The sequence below is a fragment of the Muscardinus avellanarius genome (assembly GCF_963383645.1).
Source record: "Muscardinus avellanarius genome assembly, chromosome: 1".
Classification (NCBI taxonomy): Eukaryota; Metazoa; Chordata; class Mammalia; order Rodentia; family Gliridae; genus Muscardinus; species Muscardinus avellanarius.
Genome location: NC_137786.1, coordinates 93,612,021 through 93,631,325, shown reverse-complemented (window position 1 = coordinate 93,631,325; position 19,305 = coordinate 93,612,021). Strand labels below are relative to the sequence as shown.

Sequence of the window (19,305 nt, the reverse complement as noted above, 5' to 3'; positions counted from 1 at the left end):
AAACAGAAAATAATGACAGCAGAACAACTCTTAACTTTTACTAGAAAGAAATGTTACACGAATGCCATATAACCAAGGACACTAAGATGTGTGCATTCAAACATATGTGTACACGCATTCACAACCATTCTTAGAAATTGCCATATTTCTAGCCCATTCTCTTTAATTGATTAAGATCAACTCCATTGCTGGAGATGAAATGTAGAAGTTGTATGTTCCCATTAGTATAGGAGAAAATTATTCCAGACATATTTGCTGACCAGAAAATTTGCTGATGTTCAGTTAAGGAATCTGGGTCCTTTTTACACGAGAGCAATTAGTCCAAAATGAGATAGAGAGGCTGTTCTGATGAGCAGTAGTCCTAAGAGTTGTACCCATTCTTGGGCAACCTCTGAATCCTTCTCCAAGCGGGGAGTTGCTCTGAGAGCTCATTGGCTCTAGCATGATGCCGTCTGGCCATAGCCTGCTGCAGCACAGCCCAGCCTTGCTGTCTGGCTCTCTGAGAGTCAAGTCAGCTCAGAGCCAAACACTTGAGGTTCCATGAGGACAGAAGATATTTCCAAACCACACACAAAGTGCAAGTAAAGCCTCGCACACAGAGGCCTGCTTATTGGGTTAGTTTGATGAAAACATAAAGTAGCTATTCAGCTTTCAAATTTTGTGTTATGCCATCCATCTCCAGATTGTAAATTATCATAGAGATTCAAAGAAAAAATTGAGTAGAGAGGAAATGGCATTAGTAATGAGGGCATGTTCCCTGGAGCCAGAGTCGAGGTTCAAAACTAGGCTTTGTAATTATGACTTTTGTCTTGAGCAAGTCTTGTTTCCTCATTTGTAAAACAAGGGTAATCCTATCTACCTGTATCTGACCAGTGCCTCTCTATTAGAGTTATGAACATTGAAATGCATTCATGTACATAGAAAGCACATAGAATAATGTTCATTGTATATAATTTTATATATAAAATTATATATAAATTTTATTTGGTGTTGATTATCTTATCATTAATGTTGTCATATTAACCTGTGCTATGATATTTGAATTTTCAAATGAGAAAAAAATTATGTTGCCTGCTATTTCATTTTGAAAGAAAATTGAAAGTAGAAGAAGAAAATAAATTCAGATTACAGAAGGTGCCTTTATAGTTTTCCTCACCTAAATTTAAAATTAAGATTATTTTCTATACAAAGATATCAATGATTGCACTCTTAAAACACTTTATTAAGAAAAACAAATGCTTCCATCAGATGCCACATATTTGAAATAAAGTTACTAACCATCTACTAAAGCACAGAGATAAAAAATATTTGTGTTGCTAGAAATTGATAATTCAAGATAAGACTGTTCACGTGGGTGGGGAAAGAGAAGTTAATATGAAAAAGGAAGGCAAAATTAAGAATGGAGATAGTAGAGAAAAGCTAGAAATGGGGTATGGAGAAGATCTATATCTCAATCCAGGATTATTTGTGCTATTAAAAACAAAATTAATTTGAGCCTATCACTCTTTCTTCCTATACAAGATCTGCTAGCCACAAATAAAACTCATTACTTTGACCCCCCCCATACACTCCCGTCCCCCACTTTTGTGCACACCAAATAGAGCCAACTGAGGGGTGAGAGATCTCAGCATTTAAACATTGAACATCCCGTCAAGAATATTATCACTGGGAATCCTGCAGTGGAGAGAGATGGGTTTGTGAGGTCTGTGTGTCCCTGTGCTCCTGTTCTGTGATCTGTGGTTCTGAAAAATACTGAAGTCTACTTGCATTTTCTTTCCCATGCAGTGTTTCCTTTGGGGCCACTTATATTTAATTTGAAGGCCGTGCTTTACCCAACTGGTGCTTCCCCCCGCCTCCCTCACTTCAGCTTTTGAGCAATTGTAAGAATTAACAAAATGCTTTTAATTTGTTGTAGGAAAGTGTTTTTTTCCCCCCTGTCCCCTGCCCCTGCTTTTTCCTCTTAGGTAAGCAGAGGACAGATGAGAAACATTAAACATATTCTTTGCTGCTGAAAGCAACATGTTCTCAGGTTATCAAACAGTGTCTAAGTTAAACTGCAGTCAAATCCTTTGGCTGCAATGCTGTTGACTCCTAGGACAGAATCCTCCAGCCATTCAACAATGCGGCATTCCCCATGTGGTTGTAAAGTTAGGAAATGCATTAAGAAGCTCCTGTTTGAGTAGCTTTTCCGATTCCTGGATGGATAAGCATGTTAGAGGGTTTGAAGCTGACGCCACATAATCTCCTAAACTTCAGTGCATTGTAAGAAGTAAGAGAAGAGAACGCTGTGTGAGACGGCTTTGATGAGTTGGGGTGAGCTTATATTCTTAAAGACTGTTCAAAGGCTTACTTGACCTTGGGAATTAGAATTGACCCGAAATCACCTATCAACTTAACTCACATTTATTTGGTGATTTAGTTAAAAATACTCATATATAGTCAATGGGACTCTCTAATAAAAGCAATATGTGTACACTCTAGTTTCCACAGTTATAAGACAGTTTGGTGACTTTGGTCACAGAAATTGTTTTCATGACTTCAGTGAATTCTAGACTAGATCAGTTACTTCTAATAATATGATATTTTCCTCATTTCTGACACGGCAGTTTGGATGAAGAACAAAACTAAAAAGGACAAAATAAATTTTATGGGCAAGCTGGAGGGCAAATAAAAAGGCAGTGTTCAAGGTTAATGAAAACTGTTTTGGGTAACAAGGTTGAAGAAAGGGAGGGGGCCCAGTGGCTGGGCACTGGCTGAGAAACCAGACCTCGCCAGAGGCTGCCTGGCTGCTTTGGGAACTTCTGCAGCGTGCGTTAATACTGAAGTTTGGAGACACAGGGCCTGAATTATGAGCAGTGAATAACATCATAAACGTAGCAATTCTCAAATGCCAAACCCTTGTGCAAAGCAGTTGGAAGAAGAAAATGCTGGAGCTTTTAAAAGCTCCCTTTCACTTTCTTTTTTTTTTTTTTTAACTTCATGCAGAACTAATTTTATACACTGTTCATTTGATTTGAAAATGCCAGCGTGCGGGGAATCATTAAAGGGCGTTATTGAGGGAGCCACTCTTGGCAAAGCTTTTGCTTAAAATGCTTAGTTCTTGTGTCCCTGCAGAGTTAAAAATGAAGAGAAAGTGTACCTCGATTTACTAAAGGCCACTCCCATGCCTTGGCCCTGAGCAGGTTAGTTGCCCTTCTGCTGAGAGCCTCTTCTCCTTGGCCAGTAGAGGCGCCTGGAGGACTGTGGGGCCCCTTTACTTAAGGAATAGACATAAATAGATTGTGAAAGGTCCACCCCAATGTCCTATGACCAAAGCCTCTTGGAATTTCTTTGATTTCTCGTTGACATAAATTAGAATTACACAGGCGTGAAAAGTCCGCCCAGAAAAGATCAGAAAGGCTGCTGGGGAGGAGAGCCGCCTCTGTGTGCTCCTATTGATTATCCAGCTGCCTTCAGGCCAGGGGCCTCTGTGGAGGCTGACTAGTATTGATCCACACCATGAAAATAATCGAATTAATTCATTTCTCATCAAATTCCCATCGCCAAGACCTTCTTCCTCACCTGCCCCAACTCCTGAAGTTCTCAGTTAAAGAGTAAAATAGGTGATTTCTTTTAATAAATGTCATTTGTTATGTTGCTGAGAACATAAGAAATCCTGGTTTCCGCATGGAGCTCCTCATTTAAATGGTTAGAGAGATTTTATTTAACCAAATCAATGAGAAGCTAATACAGAGAGCAAGTAATAGAAACCAGTCAGCTCTCAAGCCAGGAGTCTGCTTCATAACCATCAGGGATCAGGATCCAGGTTTTGTGTGCCCAATTTAATGTAAAAATATTCAAGAAAATTTGACCACTGCATTTTTCAGGAAGTAATTATGGTAAGAGAAAGCCTCGACAACCTAAATATTTCTGTGGAGAAAATGGAGTTTTTATCAGTATGTTTTGGGAATTGTGAACAGGAAGGCCCTATGGGGAAAATAATATAGGACTCTGTAACTAATATACAGAACTAACTGGAAAAATCAGTTTAAGGGAAAAATAATTTGTGGGTCACTGTGTCCAGGACTGTTTGGGTAGCAATTCAGCCATGAAACAGAGGGTGTACCTGCGGGGACTCCCCACTTCCCCAACACATATGCACAGCTGTTTTAAGATTGTCCCCAGCCAAAATGCAAGATTTAAAATTAATGCCATATCAAAGAAAACAAGGTGGGGGGGAGAAAGGAAAACATTGTGTCATACCAAAGAAGGAGAGGTCGGACCGCACCGGACCATGCAGTCCCCTGTATGAGCGACATAGTGGTTACTCGACAGCCCCCCAGGCCGCGTGCTTCAAGAGAAAGGCGGATGAAAAAGGGCAAAGAGAGTAGACTCCAAAATCTGATCCAAAGTCCTTCACCTGAGGCATCAGCATCTTGTTCCTTTTGCTGATAACACAGTTTCTCCAGGTGATTTTCGCATAGGAGCACTTTAAAACATGGTTTTACAACCCTCTCCTGATTATTGCTGGTAATTGAAACAGGGAAAAACACATCAGCTAAATTCAGAGGTTACTTCTCAACCTCATTTTAGTCAAGTGTTCCCATCGCCTCTTCTTCCAATCCTATTCACTGGAACTGCTAAGTGGTAACTGGAATTACTTTCCAGTATTTAAATATAAAACCAAGAGATGCTGGCATAGAGTTTTATGGAAGAGGCTAAATTGGTGAGCACTGGTGTCAGACTGCTAGGTTTTCAAATTCTACCTCTATCACCCTTATCCTTGGACAACTCAATCTCTACCTCAGATTCACCTTGATTCATCTGCAAAAAATGGGAATAATAGTAACATTCACCCCAGAGGGTTGTTACATGATTAAATGGAAACTTGCAATAAAGAACTTAGCCCAAAGTCAGGCACATCATAAGCACTCAATACATGTTAACTTCTGTTATCATCATCGTTATTATTTATTTATACATTCATTCCTTCTTTGGACTCTTTTCTCTTACCTACCTGTCCCTACAGAGTCATAGTATTCTAGTCATTGGATATCTAAAGTCAATGTTAAGATCTTAGAGAAGAAAAACTAACCTCCTGAGATTCAGACAGCAATTCTTAAAAAGAATAGACTTTAGGGCCCATTCAATTACAGTGAAACAGGTAGAAGAAGAAGAAACAGAAACAAGTAGGTCTTGGTTCTTTTGGTTAAAGAATAAACAGCCGACCAGTGACCAGGTTCCTTTGGTTGTTTCTTCAGGAAGACCAGCATCTGTGTAAAATCTTTTAAGAGAATGTGCTGCAAGTAGCTGCTTGCGTTTTACTTGCTTCTGGCCTGAGATTGATGTATAATGGTATCATTTGTATGTTTTAAAAAGGAGGGAAGGATGGAGCCCAGTATTCCTCCAAATGCTATAGGGTGAGTAGAATGCTATGTAGAACTTTACCCAAACGCAGCCTGGAGCAGCATTGCTGTGCAGTAAATAAACTCCTTGGAGCTTTGGTTTAGCTTTAGTAATAATATGAGCGAATTAGATTACAGGATCATATTATTTTTTAATTTAGAAACAGAAAAGGTAACAGCAATTTCATAACAGAGCTAAGATTAGATCCCAGAACTCCTAAGCATCTGGCCAAAAAGAAATGTGGATATCCTGCAGTGGCCCAGGACCGAGGAGCTCCTCTGGTGGAAAAGGGAAGGTCCAGCTGCAGCCAGGTCTGGCGTCCCATCAGGCGAGCCCATCCTGCTGCACCACGCCCACTGACAGTGTGCTTCTGTGTGTTAAGTAGTTTTTTCAGAGAAAACCTAAGCCTCTCTCCTCCTAATTTTCATTATATGTTTTATTCATTCATTCAATAAATATCTACTGAATGGCTTACCATGCTCCAGTCACTGTGATAGGTGACAGGTCAGGAGAGACAGGTCAAGAGAGACAATGAAATATAGTTCCTACCCTGTGGAGCCTACAGCCTCCTGAAGGAGATAGACAAGTAAACAGGCAACTAGCATACTGCAAAATTGCTGATTATTTTTAAAAGGTTATTCAAAATTATGTTTCTTCTGAACAAAGACCCTCATTTTTATCTCAAATCAGCTTTCAGCCATGGCCCTCAACAGTCCTTTTTCTGCCACCGTACTATTGAGTTGCTGAAAAAGATTAGGAAGTCTGTCTCTCTGTCTGTCTGTCTCTCTCTCTCTCTCTCTCTCTCTCTCTCTCTCCCTCTCCTCTCCTCTCTCTCTCTCTCTCCTCTCTCTCCTAATCTCAGTCTATTTCCATCCTCACCATGGCACTGTTGCTGCTCTTTTCAAAGTCACCAGGCATCTCTGCATCACCAAATAGCAGTGACTACCTTTTGTCCCCAATTTGCTGCTTCTCTTGGCAGCTACATCCTCTCCCTTTCCTGCCTCAGTAAGTCCATTCCTTCATCTGTAAAACGGAAATAGTTACGGCACCTATCTCAGGTTATTGTAGGTATGAGATAGTTTATGTAAACCTCCTCCTAAGAAGCAGGCAGGGAATATTGACTCTCAGCTGTTATGATGGTTAGTTTCCCCTTTCTCATCCCCATTGTCCTTCTCTTCATTAAACTGGAACTTCTATGTTCTCTTACCAGGTCCTGAAAAATTGTCTGGTACATACTAGTTGCTTAACAAATAGAAATTTGAATGGCAGCTGCTGGAGGGACTAGATTGTGTTTCTCATCTGCATTCTCTTCAGCCAGAGCAACCCTCTCCTTTTATTGCTTTATTTAATTTAAATATACATTTAAGTTTCAAAAGCATTGTATAGCTAAAAGCAAGTATGAAAACCATTATATCCTGCTGCCTCTTAATAATTTGTTAGATTGTAAAAAGTATCTACAGAAGGAAATATGAAAGGTGCCCCCCTGGACTTAACATGAGTTTCCTGTAACTGGGGAGTTCTGAGGGCAGCTGGAAGCCCCTGGGCTTCAGGACAGCCAGAAAGAGCTCAGGCACCTGCTGTGTGGTTGGAGTTCTTCAGAACACAACCCTAAGATGTTCTGATTTGCATACAGTTCCTCTTCTGGCAACCAAAAAATTTCTTATTTTCAGGTTTTTTAATCCGCAGATCTACATTCATGCCAAATAAATTCTTGCTGATAATAAACTTCTCTGAGGAAGCAGGTCAAATCCATACATTCTACCTAATGGAAACTATAATTTTAGAACGATTTTCTTCTTTAGGTACCCACTTGGTGATTACCACTCTCCTAGCCTTTATGTAAGAAAATAAAAACTGATATCAAGAAAGCTATGAGACACAACAATTAACTTTTTTTTATTTTTTTAGTTCAGAGAGTTTTCCCCCTCAAATATCTTTTTCAGCTTAACTCTGAGAGTTTAATTTAGAAACACCCAGATGTGTTCCATAAATACATTGCACTTACAACTCAGTGACTACATTAATTATCTTATTAGAGGCCAGGTTTTTCAAACAGTTGATCTTTTGCTGAACCATTTAGAGCATCTTAGATGACTCCCCTAACTGGCCTTTTTCATCCTGGGCTCCTCTTGGAGCTGTTTTGGTTCGTATCTGCACTGAATGTGAAAACATGCACATTTGAGCTTCAGATCAGCCCACCACAGTGGTCTGGGGCTCCGGATAACCACTGCAAGGCCGTGAACCTGGAGCTTGCACTTGGCTTGGAGCGTCCTTCTTGGTGGAAGATTGCTTGGTGAGAGAGGGAATGAAAATGTCACTGATTTTTCCCTCCAACAGTCTGGTTGTTGGACTTCCTGTCACACTCATCTCTAATTAGAGGCTTCAGGTTAGCGAGCCCCGATTCTCACTTAACACTGCAGGGCTTCTATGATCCCCATCCTCCCGGGTTCTGGCTGCTTTCTCACTGTGCTAATTCAAGTGAATAGAAGCAGTGCTGGTGTTAACAGGCAACCTACATTTCATGAAAAAGAGACAGCATGAAGCCAGGCCTGTTGTGATATCGACAGAGCAGAGCACTTGCAATCATTGCAGATTCTGAAATGAAATGACTGCATTTGACAAAGTTGACTGAATTTATGAGCCTGCCTCTGTCGGGTTCATTGCATTCTCTGTATCTGTCTCTTTCTATGCTTTAGGATTTTTAGATGAGTTGTTCTTTGCCACCCAAGAGTAGTTAGTATCTTTTGCCTCTTTTTTTTTTTTTAAATCTTAGAGACCCAAGGCTACCATGAAGAGGCTCATGTGTAATACATTATGGGTATTCTTAATCAGCTGACTCCCATATTTGATGGCTGGCTTTAAGCTCCAAAGGGATACTCAGTTTTTCTTATTAAAATTCAATTAAATGCAATGAGTACCTTCTGCCCATTGTGGGTGGTCCCTCTAGGAAGTACTAGGTCTGTATGAGAACGGGCTTTGTGAAATTCTTCAGTCCTTCCCATTAGCTGTTGAGCAGGTCAGGTGAAAGCCTTTTGGGCTCTACTAGACTAGAGATTTAAGGGCAAGGGCTGAAGGAGAAGAAATCGGTCTGTCTTTAACCACATTACCTTTTAATATTCTTGGCACAGGTTGTGCCTTTGGCTTCCTGAGGGCAGGGATCACCTGTGCCCTCTGAGAGCATGCCCGCCAGCTTTAAGCCAGCAGTTTTCAACCTACGCTGCACATTGGAATCTTCTAGGAGCTTTGAAAAATGCTGATACCTGATTTCCCTCTCCACCAAGACTCTCAAGTAATCGTCTGGTATATGGCTGGACATTGGGAGTTTGTAAACATCCCCAGGCGATTCTCACGAGCAGCTGGGGTAACAGCCACTGCATTCCTGTTTCTACTCGTGATTTCAGACACAGTTTCATTCATCCGCGGATCACATATTTATTTTATATGAGTCACTCTGGCAGGAGGTCTTGGTTTGACTGAGAAAGGAAGAGGGAAGGAAGGAGCTTGTAGAGAGTGAAGAGAAGTGGGGTGCTAAGCTAGGAAGCTCTATCTCACTAGAGAAATAGATGAGAGACTGTGCACATGGCACGAGGTTCCTGGTTTCCTGCACTAACGCAAGGGAAATTTAAGCAGAATGTGTCATGTCAGCCTACAGGGCCATGAGAAGTCCTGCTGCAGGGAGAGGGAAATGGGATCATAAAAACCCATGCAGGCTCATGGGAGCTCATGCATGTGGGCTGTGAAGGGTCCTAGAAAAATCAGTATATCGGCCAGAAGTGGTGGCGCACATTTGTAATCCCTGCGCTTGGGAGGCAGAGACAGGAGGATCATGCAGGTTCAAAGCCAGCCGCTTGCTCTGGCTTAAGAGACCCTGTCTCCAAATAAAATTATAAAAGTAGGTCTGGGAGTGTAGCCCGGAGGTAGAAGGGCTTCCAGGAACCCCAGTACCACCAAAAAAAAAAAAAAAAGAGAGAGAGAGAAAAATCAGTATATCATCTGTCATTTTATTCTTCTCTTAGTGGCCTATTTAAAATGTTTTAAACTATACTCTGGTGACCCATCTTATTTGCATGCAGATTTGGGGTGGTACTAAGCTTCACATTACTCTGATTTTATCCTGTTCGATATGTGCCCCTCTTGGAGCCTGTGAGTACTAGCTAAAAGAGCAGTGGGGTTTCTCTGAATATTCATTGCCCACAAAGACTTTTGCTGGCACCTGGTAAATACCAGGTCCACAGATACATCTAGTACAGCTCCCCAGAGCATCACTTACTCAGAGAGAATCAGACTCCAGAGGGCACACTCTGCCTCTGGGCTGCCAGGAGTCAGCCCTTGGGCTGTTAGCAGTGAGTGACATTACCCAGGGAGTTTGTAAAGAGTGACAGGCCAATACAGGGCCAGAGCCCTGGGTCAGGAGGCAAGAGCTGAGTGCTGTTTGTGACACCTTCACAGGTGCATGGTGGGAACCTTGCTTTTTCTACCTGCAGAGATGGGGATCTATTTACTCTGCCCATCCCCTTTCCAGAGCAGAGCTATTTGAAACAAGAGCTTGCTTGAGCTAGGTGAGGTAAGAGACACCTGGTATGGTCTGCACAGTAAAGGACTGACTAGTTGTTGTATGCTAGCTCATGAGCTGATTTCCTTTCTATTATGCTAACTACATATATATGTAATGCACATGATACCCAGGCTGATAACGCCATGACCTTTGAAAGTCCACTTAAGTATCAGTTTTTCCAGAAAGCCCTTCCCCGCACTGCTGGGGAATACCCAGTGCCTACAACAGGCTTCCTGCCACAGCCACTGACATTTCCCTGGAAACACTCCTCCAGCTTTGATGCTGCTCTTACAATGTCCATCTTCTTTGCTGGGCTCTCAGCTCCAAGAGAGGCCTTACTGACCACTCTATCTCTGCAACAGGAACCGTTGTTGGTTTGTTTGTTTGTTTGTTTGTTTGCAAAGAGGGAGCTAGAAGAGAAAGCAAAGCCAATTTCTAGCAGGGTTGCAGTTGTCCTGTCAAAAGACCCCTGGTTAGTTCTTCAGCTTCATCTTGCTTCCCTTGGGCTTCAGTGTCTCATGCAACCATAGGTCCACCACAGGAAATCCTGCAGGCCAAGGGAGAGCTATTGCATTTACATTCCCACACAGCAGCCATTTTGAAAAGATAGCCACAAGGGCATGGGAATGTATCAGTACATCAACTGCAGCTACTTCTTAATGACACAAAAATGAATGTAAGGAACACTTTTCTGGGCAGATGACTTGTTAGGCCCCAGTTTGATTATTTCTGCCACACTTTCTAACCACACTGTGTTAACAAGATGCCAAGGAAGTGTTCAAGGCAGGAAGCACTGTGTGCCGGGTTCCTGAACTCAAACCCTGGCTGCCATTCACTAGCCTTGTGATCTTGTGTGAAATACTAATTCTGTCTGAGCCACAGTTCATATACAACACAAAGTATTCATGCCTGGATGCCTGGAAAATAGTAGATGCTCACTGAAGATCGGTCCCTTCCCATCTTCCCCCATCTTTACCAAAATGGGGATATATATTTATTTTTTCTTATTGCTCATTAGGTTGAAAACATAACAATTTTATTTCAAATATTTTGCCAAAAGAAACAATGCTGAACAGAAGGAAAGGGTTTGAGTATTTCCTACTACATAAAATTCTAGGACTGGGTGTTTATCAGTGGGGACACTGGGCAGTTTGGGTTGGAGATTTTCTCCTCATCTAGCACTTTTCTTTTCCATGCATATTCCCCAGGGCAAGGAAAGCAAAACAACACCATGACGATAGACCAACCAAAAGAGAAAGCGCCCTGATTTCTATTTGCTCCCAGGTAGGGGTGAAGCTTAACCCAAAGTCCAAGAAATCAGTAGAAATGGCATTGCTTTGAGTCAAGAGACCCATCCACAGTTTCCTCTCTGTCACCAGATAACTGTACCATCAGAAGGGCCTTAAATATCACAAGATTTTCAAGTTTTTTTTTTAATTTTTTTATTGGTGCACTGTATTCATACATCATAATGGGATAAAAATAATACTTTTGTAGACATACCATGCACACATCGTCCAGTTAGCCCCCACCCGATCCCCACCCTGTTCCCTCCCCATCCCTCCTTCCCATGCCTGGCTTAGTGGTTGACATCTAGTATTATAGTGATTTATCCAATATTAACGTTGATAATCTCACATAACAGTTTCATTTGTCTGATACCAAGCTTTTGATGACTTAAAGATAACATTTCAATATTTCTTTTTGCTTTCTTTCTTTCTTACAAGAGAATATTTCTTTCTTTTTCTTTTTTAAGGTGAAACTATCATATATTTATTTATTTATTTTTCACAAAAAATCTATCCTAATATGGAATATGGACTCTAGATACCCAAAACGATCTCGAAAAAGAACAAAGCTAGAAGATGTATATTTTCTGATTTCAAACCATATAAAGCTACAATAATTGAAACAGTGTAGTACTGTTCTAAAGGCAGATATATAAACCATTGGAGTTAAATAAAAGCCTAGAGATAAATTCTTCCCTATATTGTCAAGTTATTTTTGACAAGGTTTCCACAAACATTTGGTGGAGGAAATAATAATCTTTTAACTGAATATTGTTGAAAAATAATAATTACATGAAAAAGAATAAAATCAGACCCTTACCTAACACCATATACAAATATTAACTCAAAATATATAAAAGACCTAGATATAAATCTTAAGACTATAAACTTTTAGAAGAAAATCTGGGTCATAAAACCTCACAACATTGAAATTGGCAGTGATTTCTTGGATATGATTTCAGTGGCACAGGCAACAAAAGGGTAAACAAACTCCCTAAAAAATAAAAACATATTGTATATCCAAAGACAATGTAAACAGTTAAAAGTTACTGATAGAATGGGATAAAATATTTCCAAATGCTATATCTGAAGGTATATTAATATTCCAACTAGAAATCCTAAAAATTAGCAACAATAAAAGCAAACAATACAATTTAGAGATAGGTAAAAGACTAACATAAATAATGAATCTTCACAGATAACCAATCTTAGTTGTCTGTTGGATGGAAACTCTTGTTTCTGTGGTTCTGGTGTGTGTTACCTATTTCTTCTTTGTAGTTAATCTCTTTGAGTATTTTCTCTAGTGCTGGTTTTGAAGACATAAATTCCTTCAGTTTCTGTTTGTCGTGGAAGTTTCTTATTTCCCCATCTAATTTGATAGAAAGTTTTGCTGGGTAGGAAATTTTTGGTTGGAAGTTGTTTTCTTTCAGAGTTTGGAATATGTTACTCTAAGCCCTTCTGGCTCTCATGACTTGGTTTGGGAAGTCTGGAGTGATTCTAATTGGTTTGCCTCTGAATGTCACATGGCCCTTTGTTTTTGTTGCCTTTAAGATTCTCTGCTTGGCTTCCACATTGGTCATTTTGACAATTATGTGGCGTGGGGATCCTCTTCTCTGATCCTGTCTAAAGGGAGTTCTATTAAGTTTCCTGGACCTGTGTATTGACCTCTTGCTCTATGTTTGGAAAATTTTCTGCTATTATTTCTTTGAAGATATTACTTATCCCTTTGGTTTCACCTTCTTTTCCCTCCTCTATTCCAGTTATTCTTAGGTTAGCTCTCTTAAAATGGGCCCATATTTCTTCAATGTCAGATTCCTGCTGTCGGATTTCTTTTTCTAAATTAGAAACTATGCATTCATTTTTTGAATGATCTTCTTCTAAGATCAAGATTCTATTTTCCATGTGGTCTAGTCGGTTGTTTGTGCTTTGAATTGAGGCCTTTACTTCATTAATTGCACCCTTTATCTCTTTTTGACTCTCTCTGAATTCTTTTTGAAACACCTCTATTATTTCTACAGTTATTTTCCTGATTTGATCTTCTAGAAATCTCTGAATTTCTGTTTTATCAGGTTCTGATGTTGTGGGGTTGTGGGCATTCATTGCTCCATTGTTATTCCTCTTTCCCATGATTTCAGAAGTTTGTGCCTTCTCTGGGTTCTTCCCTTGGGTCACTACGACTTTACTTAAGGTGCTCTGGATCTCAAGTCTGTGGTATCTCGGTCCCCACTACTCCTTTACTGAGTTGTATCGCAGAGTCTCAGACCCAGGGAGTCAGTCGAGGCTGCTTTAGACCATGGGGGGTGCCAGGTTGGGCGTTCTCCTATGGTGTGATATCTCTGCCACCGCCACTCCCCCACTGGGTCAAGTCCCTGGGAGTACAGTACTGGGATTTCTCCTCTAGGGGCCGCAATTTGACTCACAGTTGTTGAGTGCGCAGATGGAGCTGTAGTGAACTCGGTGAATTCTCTGCTGCTGCCGCCGGTGGCAATATGGCGCCACTGCCACGCCCTCGGCCATGAGGCTGGTGTATTTCTTCTCTGTTTTTGAGCTCCGCTCTGAGTCCCTGAAAGGTTTGCTGAGCCCAGCCTCTGGGATCTTTAGATGCTCCCTGCTCCGAGAAATCTGCCGAATCCCGCCCTGCTGATCCGCAGCGGCTCACCTCAGCTCGCTGTCCGCCACTCCTCTCTGGAGCCTGGTGGGCTGTTGAGTGTGTTGGTCTGGTGCCATCCAGTGAGTTCGCCACTGCCGCCGGCAGTAAGGCGCTTCTGCCGCATCCTCGGGCGTGAGGCCGGCGTATGTCCTCTGTGGCTCTGAGCTCCATTCTGAGTCCCCCTCCTCTCTGGGGCCTGGTGCTGCAAGAAAAGATGGCGCCCGCCGCTCCGCGCCGCAGCACTTCGGTCTGGTTTCTTTCTGGTGTCTCTTTTTTCAAGCCCTCTTTTTCTCTGTCCCTTGTAATTACATTTTTTGTTTCTCTGCTGATGGTGTTTTCTGGCTATGAAAGGCACTGATTTTGTGGTAATAGAGATTGGTTGTAAGCGGGGCTTGTAAGCCCCGCTTTCCTACATCGCCATCTTCCCAGAAGTCCTCCAATTTCCAGATTTTCAAGTTTTAACAAATCATTTGTCATGCACTCCTGGGTCGGCCACCCTGAGCAGGCTGCTGATGCTACAAGCCAAAGTATCCAATCCTCTAAACTGTGGGTTTTAGGATTCCAAAATTTTGAAATCCTATTCTCACCTCAGACCATCAGCATATCTCTCAGTTTACACAACCATATCATTGATCTTCACTTAGGAGGGTTGCCATCAAGTCATCCAAAGTATAGTTTAGTCATCTCCTGAGGACTGCCTGACAGCCACCATGGCCCAAGAAATGGCTGAACCACCATCATGAGCTGCTTTATTCTGTTGTGAAGAATTATTGGAAACTCCAGAGAAGGTATATCTGGAAAGATGTACGTGGTGATATCAAATGGAAAAGATGGTAGCCCAAAGAATCACCATGGGCATGAGCTTCAAAGGATTAAAGGAATCAAGGGCTGCCATAGTGTCGAGACTTGAGAGCCTGTTCCCACTGTGACGCAAAAAGCCAGGGAACAAGGTGAATTTACCTCTACAATCTGACACAGTCCTATCCATTGCTTTTTCACTTAATATGTTTTCATTGGACAACTGATATTAATTTAACCAATAAATATTTTGAGTATGTAGCATGTGTAGGCATGATGGAAGTGTAAGGGATTGGGCAGTAACCAGAACAATAAAAACTCCTATCTCTTGGAATTTACATTCTAATTCCCTAAGAAAATACCAGGCAATGTGTGTAGGATTGAAAACAGAGAGGTAACTGAAATACTCTTTGTTGTCAAGGAACTTAACAGTCTGGGAATTATGTAGTTTATTTCATTGTTGGTAAACAGTATTCACTTTCTGTCCATAAAATTTCTTCTTCAAAGAACAAGTGACTTGCGGTTTATTCTTAAAGTGTGACCTAATCTACTCAGCTGTCATTTTTCTTGTTTTTTTTTCCTGAGAAGAAACACATTGTTTTATAACATGAATTAAAGAGGAAATGAGAATCATTTAATGTAAATGGTTTCTTCAGCAAAATTTTTAGAAATTATATTTTTAGAATAGTAGGTATTGCTAAGAAGGTAATTCCAGCCTCAACTTGGATATGTCTGCAGCTTTTTGGAAAAAGTATTGATAGGGAAGTGAGGAAACTGTAATGGTCTAGATAAATTGGTTAAATCAAATCTCTGGAACTCTTGATGGTTCTGTCCTCACCCTTCCACAGCAGCAGCAGCAGCAACAGCAATATAATGAAACTATGGTGTGATTTACCTTAATTAGCATAGCAATTTGCCTCACATTTTCAAAAAGCGCTAATAGATGTTAACTCAAAATAGATTAAAATACCAGACAAATTGCTACTACCTTAAAAAGACTTATAATAATTTTGAAAATTTAAATCATGGTTATGCTGTCTTTGGAGAGAACTGTAAAGTCCAATCTTTCTTATTTCTTAACTGTGGCACATGCTTTTTCCCTCTTTAATCACAGTAATTTTTTCAGATGATGCTGCCGCCTATTTCTTTAGGAAGATACACTGCATGTCTCAAATCTCATGTGTAATAGAGGAGTTGCCATTAATAGTTTTCAGGAAGATGAAAAAAAATTGAACACAGAAAACCAGGGATCATGGGGACATTTAAAAAAAACTTTATCTTCATGTCGCCTTTTTATATTACATGCATTTTATGAGTCAGAACAGAGAATGGTTCTTTTTATTGTAACAAGTGGCGTTGTACATGACAAAATGTCTACAATAATGTGTATGTGGGCATAGGATTTGAAATGATTTGGACTCTTCTGGTGTCTTACACCTAAGACGCATAGAGTCTATACAAGGAAGAGACGAGCATAATATAAAATTGGTCATGCTAAATCACCAGGAGAAATTATAAGTAAAAGAGCCTTCCCTAATGTGAACATTTGTATTTCTCCAGAATAATTCCTACCAAACAAAGCTCTAAACTAGAATATTTGCATTTTTCCTCTTTGTTTTCTAGAATTTATAGAGCACAGTTAGCACAAAAGGAAACTTGCTGGTGTCATTTTTCATATGGTTACAAAAAGCTAAGTTGTTGTTTATTTTTACCCATGACCTATGAAAACCAGAGAATTAACCTAGCATCATCTCTATTCTCAACTACAGATCTACTTTACTTTTTGCAACAGAAACAGATAAATTGAATTTTGATAAATCAAAGGATATGCAAAATACATTAGGGCACCTAACAAAACAAATTAACCCTACCATGAAAATCTTTCCTGAAGTGAAAAATTATCCCTTCATTTATATACTTAATAACTCCATCATATCTTCACATATTAACTTTACTTATTATATGTCTCTTCATTGGGAAACTGATCACATAGAGATACTTTATTTTTAAAAATTGGCTTTTCGAAACAAATTGCCTGTCAGCCCTTGGTACAAAACTTTGTACAGGTCCATGTATAGATTGAAAAAGATGTGCCACAGAACATACTCCCTGCCTTTTGGGTGGATTTAAATGTTTTTTTTTTTTTCCTCTCCTTCATCTATTTTTACTTACTGGTTCCTTGACTGTGAAGGGGCTTGGAGTGCTTGTGCTTCCTATGCATTGCAATGCAAATTTTCTAAGGGTTCTCTCTGACCAAATGGCTTCAGCCTCCTTTAGTGGAACCTGCTCCCCTTCTGGCTGTGCTGATGGAAGAAGGTGGCCTAACTGCAATACAGAAAGCATCAGTTAGAGGAAGGGGAGAATTTCCTGACAGCAGACACTTAAACCTGGATCATGCTATTAAGAAGTTCTGAGATCTCCTTGAGAAAGCATTAAGATAGAATAAGTTCTTCTTGTATATGACGTATGTACTGAAGATTACTTCTTGTCCTGTGACTCTTTTATTTTGAACATTATAACCAATGTTATCTAGGTTTATTTCTGAGAGATCTCAGAAAGAAAACAGTATTGATTTGTAGTACAGGGCATAGGTTAACCTAACATGTCATTAATTAACTCCTGTATTCATTAGCGATTTATTCAGTGCCTGCTGCAATAGGGAACATTTTTATGTCATTTGGGGAGCAATTTCAGGTCAGTCCCAGTGCTAAGCATACAACTCCATTTAATCTTTTTTACATACCTATAACATAAATACTTTTATCTTGTTTTTTCAGTTGAAGAAATCAAACCTTAGAGTAGTAAAGTGAAGGCAGATTCCAACAAGCAAGTCTTAAGTTAAGAAATGTCCTGACAAATATTAAGTATCAACAACATAATATTATGATGTCAGTTCTCAATATTGAAAAAATAATATGGAACATTTTTTCCAGCTCACTCAAAAGACACTTTGTTATTTGAGAAAAGTACAGACAACTAACCTTCATAATCATCGTATTTCTGAGCAGGCTTTCAAAGCAAACAGCAAGAGCTGGATGTTGTGTTAGGTTTTTTCCAGTGATGCTGATCTTTTAAAATAATAGACACAAGTACCTTCTATCAGACTTACTCAGTATAGCTTACCTAGTACAAATAAAATATTGATATTTTTGAAAATACCCAAGTGTTCAATAATGATTTTAAATAAAGCTACCTAAAAGTTGTGGTTCTTAGGTTAATCATTTATTTATCTAAAGGATGAAGGAAGCTGTCTACTTCTGTGATATGAACTGCAATCAGCTTAAAAATAATTGACAAATTAATCCCTTCACAGCACAGCAATTGTAAAGGTGTTAGTTTTAATTAGGCCTGTCTGATTGCCTTGTCTAATCAAGAATCAAGGTGGTATCTTTGATGGTTAAGGTCTACTGGGGCCATCCCTGACCTGCCAGCCATGTATGTTTTAATTATTGATTCCTCACATTTCAGCCCTTTTCACAAAGGGACTTGAAGTTTGCAATGCCTTAACATTTAAAGGGAAGAAAAACAAACATTTTCTCTAGCACTTCGATCTAGAATCTTGTGTATCTTTTCCCCCACTATATAGCATTTGTCCTTAAAAGGCTATCATGTTGGTGAAGAATTCAAATATGCATTACAATGTTATTATTTGCCATTATTATTATAATATGCTTATTATTTCCTTACCTCTCAAACATCTATTTTCAGTAGATATTATTAAGATCTTGGCAAATCACAGTCATTTATGCTTCTATAGAAACATTTGATTTCATGAGATCAGGTCTTAAAAAAATATCTGCAAGGGTAATTAGTGGAAAATCAGAGCAGTCAAGCTGGGCATAGTGGTACACACCTGTAATCCCAGTACTTAGGAGGCTGAGAAAGGAAGATTATATCGATTGTCAGCCATGACAACTTAGACCCTGTTTCAAAACAAAAATATAAAAAGAGCTGAGGGTGTAGTTGAGAGGTAGAATGTCTCTAGGTTCAATCCTCAAAGGAAAGAAGGAAGGAAGGAAGGGAGGAAGGGAGGAAGAAAGAAGTGGACGGGAGAGAGGAGATAAAGTCAAAGAGGGCAGAGAGAAGCATATCTTCTCACAGAGCTCTTCCTCCCAATGCAAAGAAGAAATGAGCATGGGCTGCTCCGGTCATCGAAGGCTGGCCCCAGCGTGCCTCTGAGCTCCGGCATAATGGCGGTTCTTCTCTGATTGCAGGTCAACGAGGTGACGGTGGAGCAGCTGGTGCAGCAGTACCCCCACATCACCTTTAGTACTGTCCTGCAGGACTGCAAGAGGACCTTGGAGCGAGCCTATCAGATGGGCTGGACCCCCAACATGTCTGCTGCTTCCTCCTAACCCTGCTGCTCACACTGGCTCTTTCAGCAGGGCAGAAGTGTGATTTGGAGCGTGTGATCCTTTGGAAAGGTTTTAACTGTCGTGTGTGTGTGTGTGTGTGTGTGTGTGTGTGTGTGTGTGTGTGTGTATTTGTGTCTTGTTTGCCTACTGCATAGCATAAGCGCACTTGTTATTGTTCCCTGGTGAGCTGGCTTTTTTCTTAAAAATTAAAGATGATGAAGACCACAAACCTCTCAGTTTTTAAGTTCAAAGGCTTATTTCTCTAAAAAAAAT

The 19,305-nt window shown here is 40.2% G+C and overlaps 1 protein-coding gene across 1 annotated transcript in view; it reads left to right on the top strand.

The window, feature by feature from the left end:
* Window positions 1-19,032, top strand: part of FBXL17 (F-box and leucine rich repeat protein 17) — a gene marked incomplete at both ends in the record, with an annotated part of 527,314 nt that extends 508,282 nt beyond the window's left edge. The window contains one exon of the mRNA XM_080692979.1: window positions 18,892-19,032. Coding sequence (XP_080549105.1) covers window positions 18,892-19,032 — 141 coding nt within the window. The remainder of the gene's footprint in view (window positions 1-18,891) is intronic.
* Window positions 19,033-19,305: the final 273 nt, after the last annotated feature.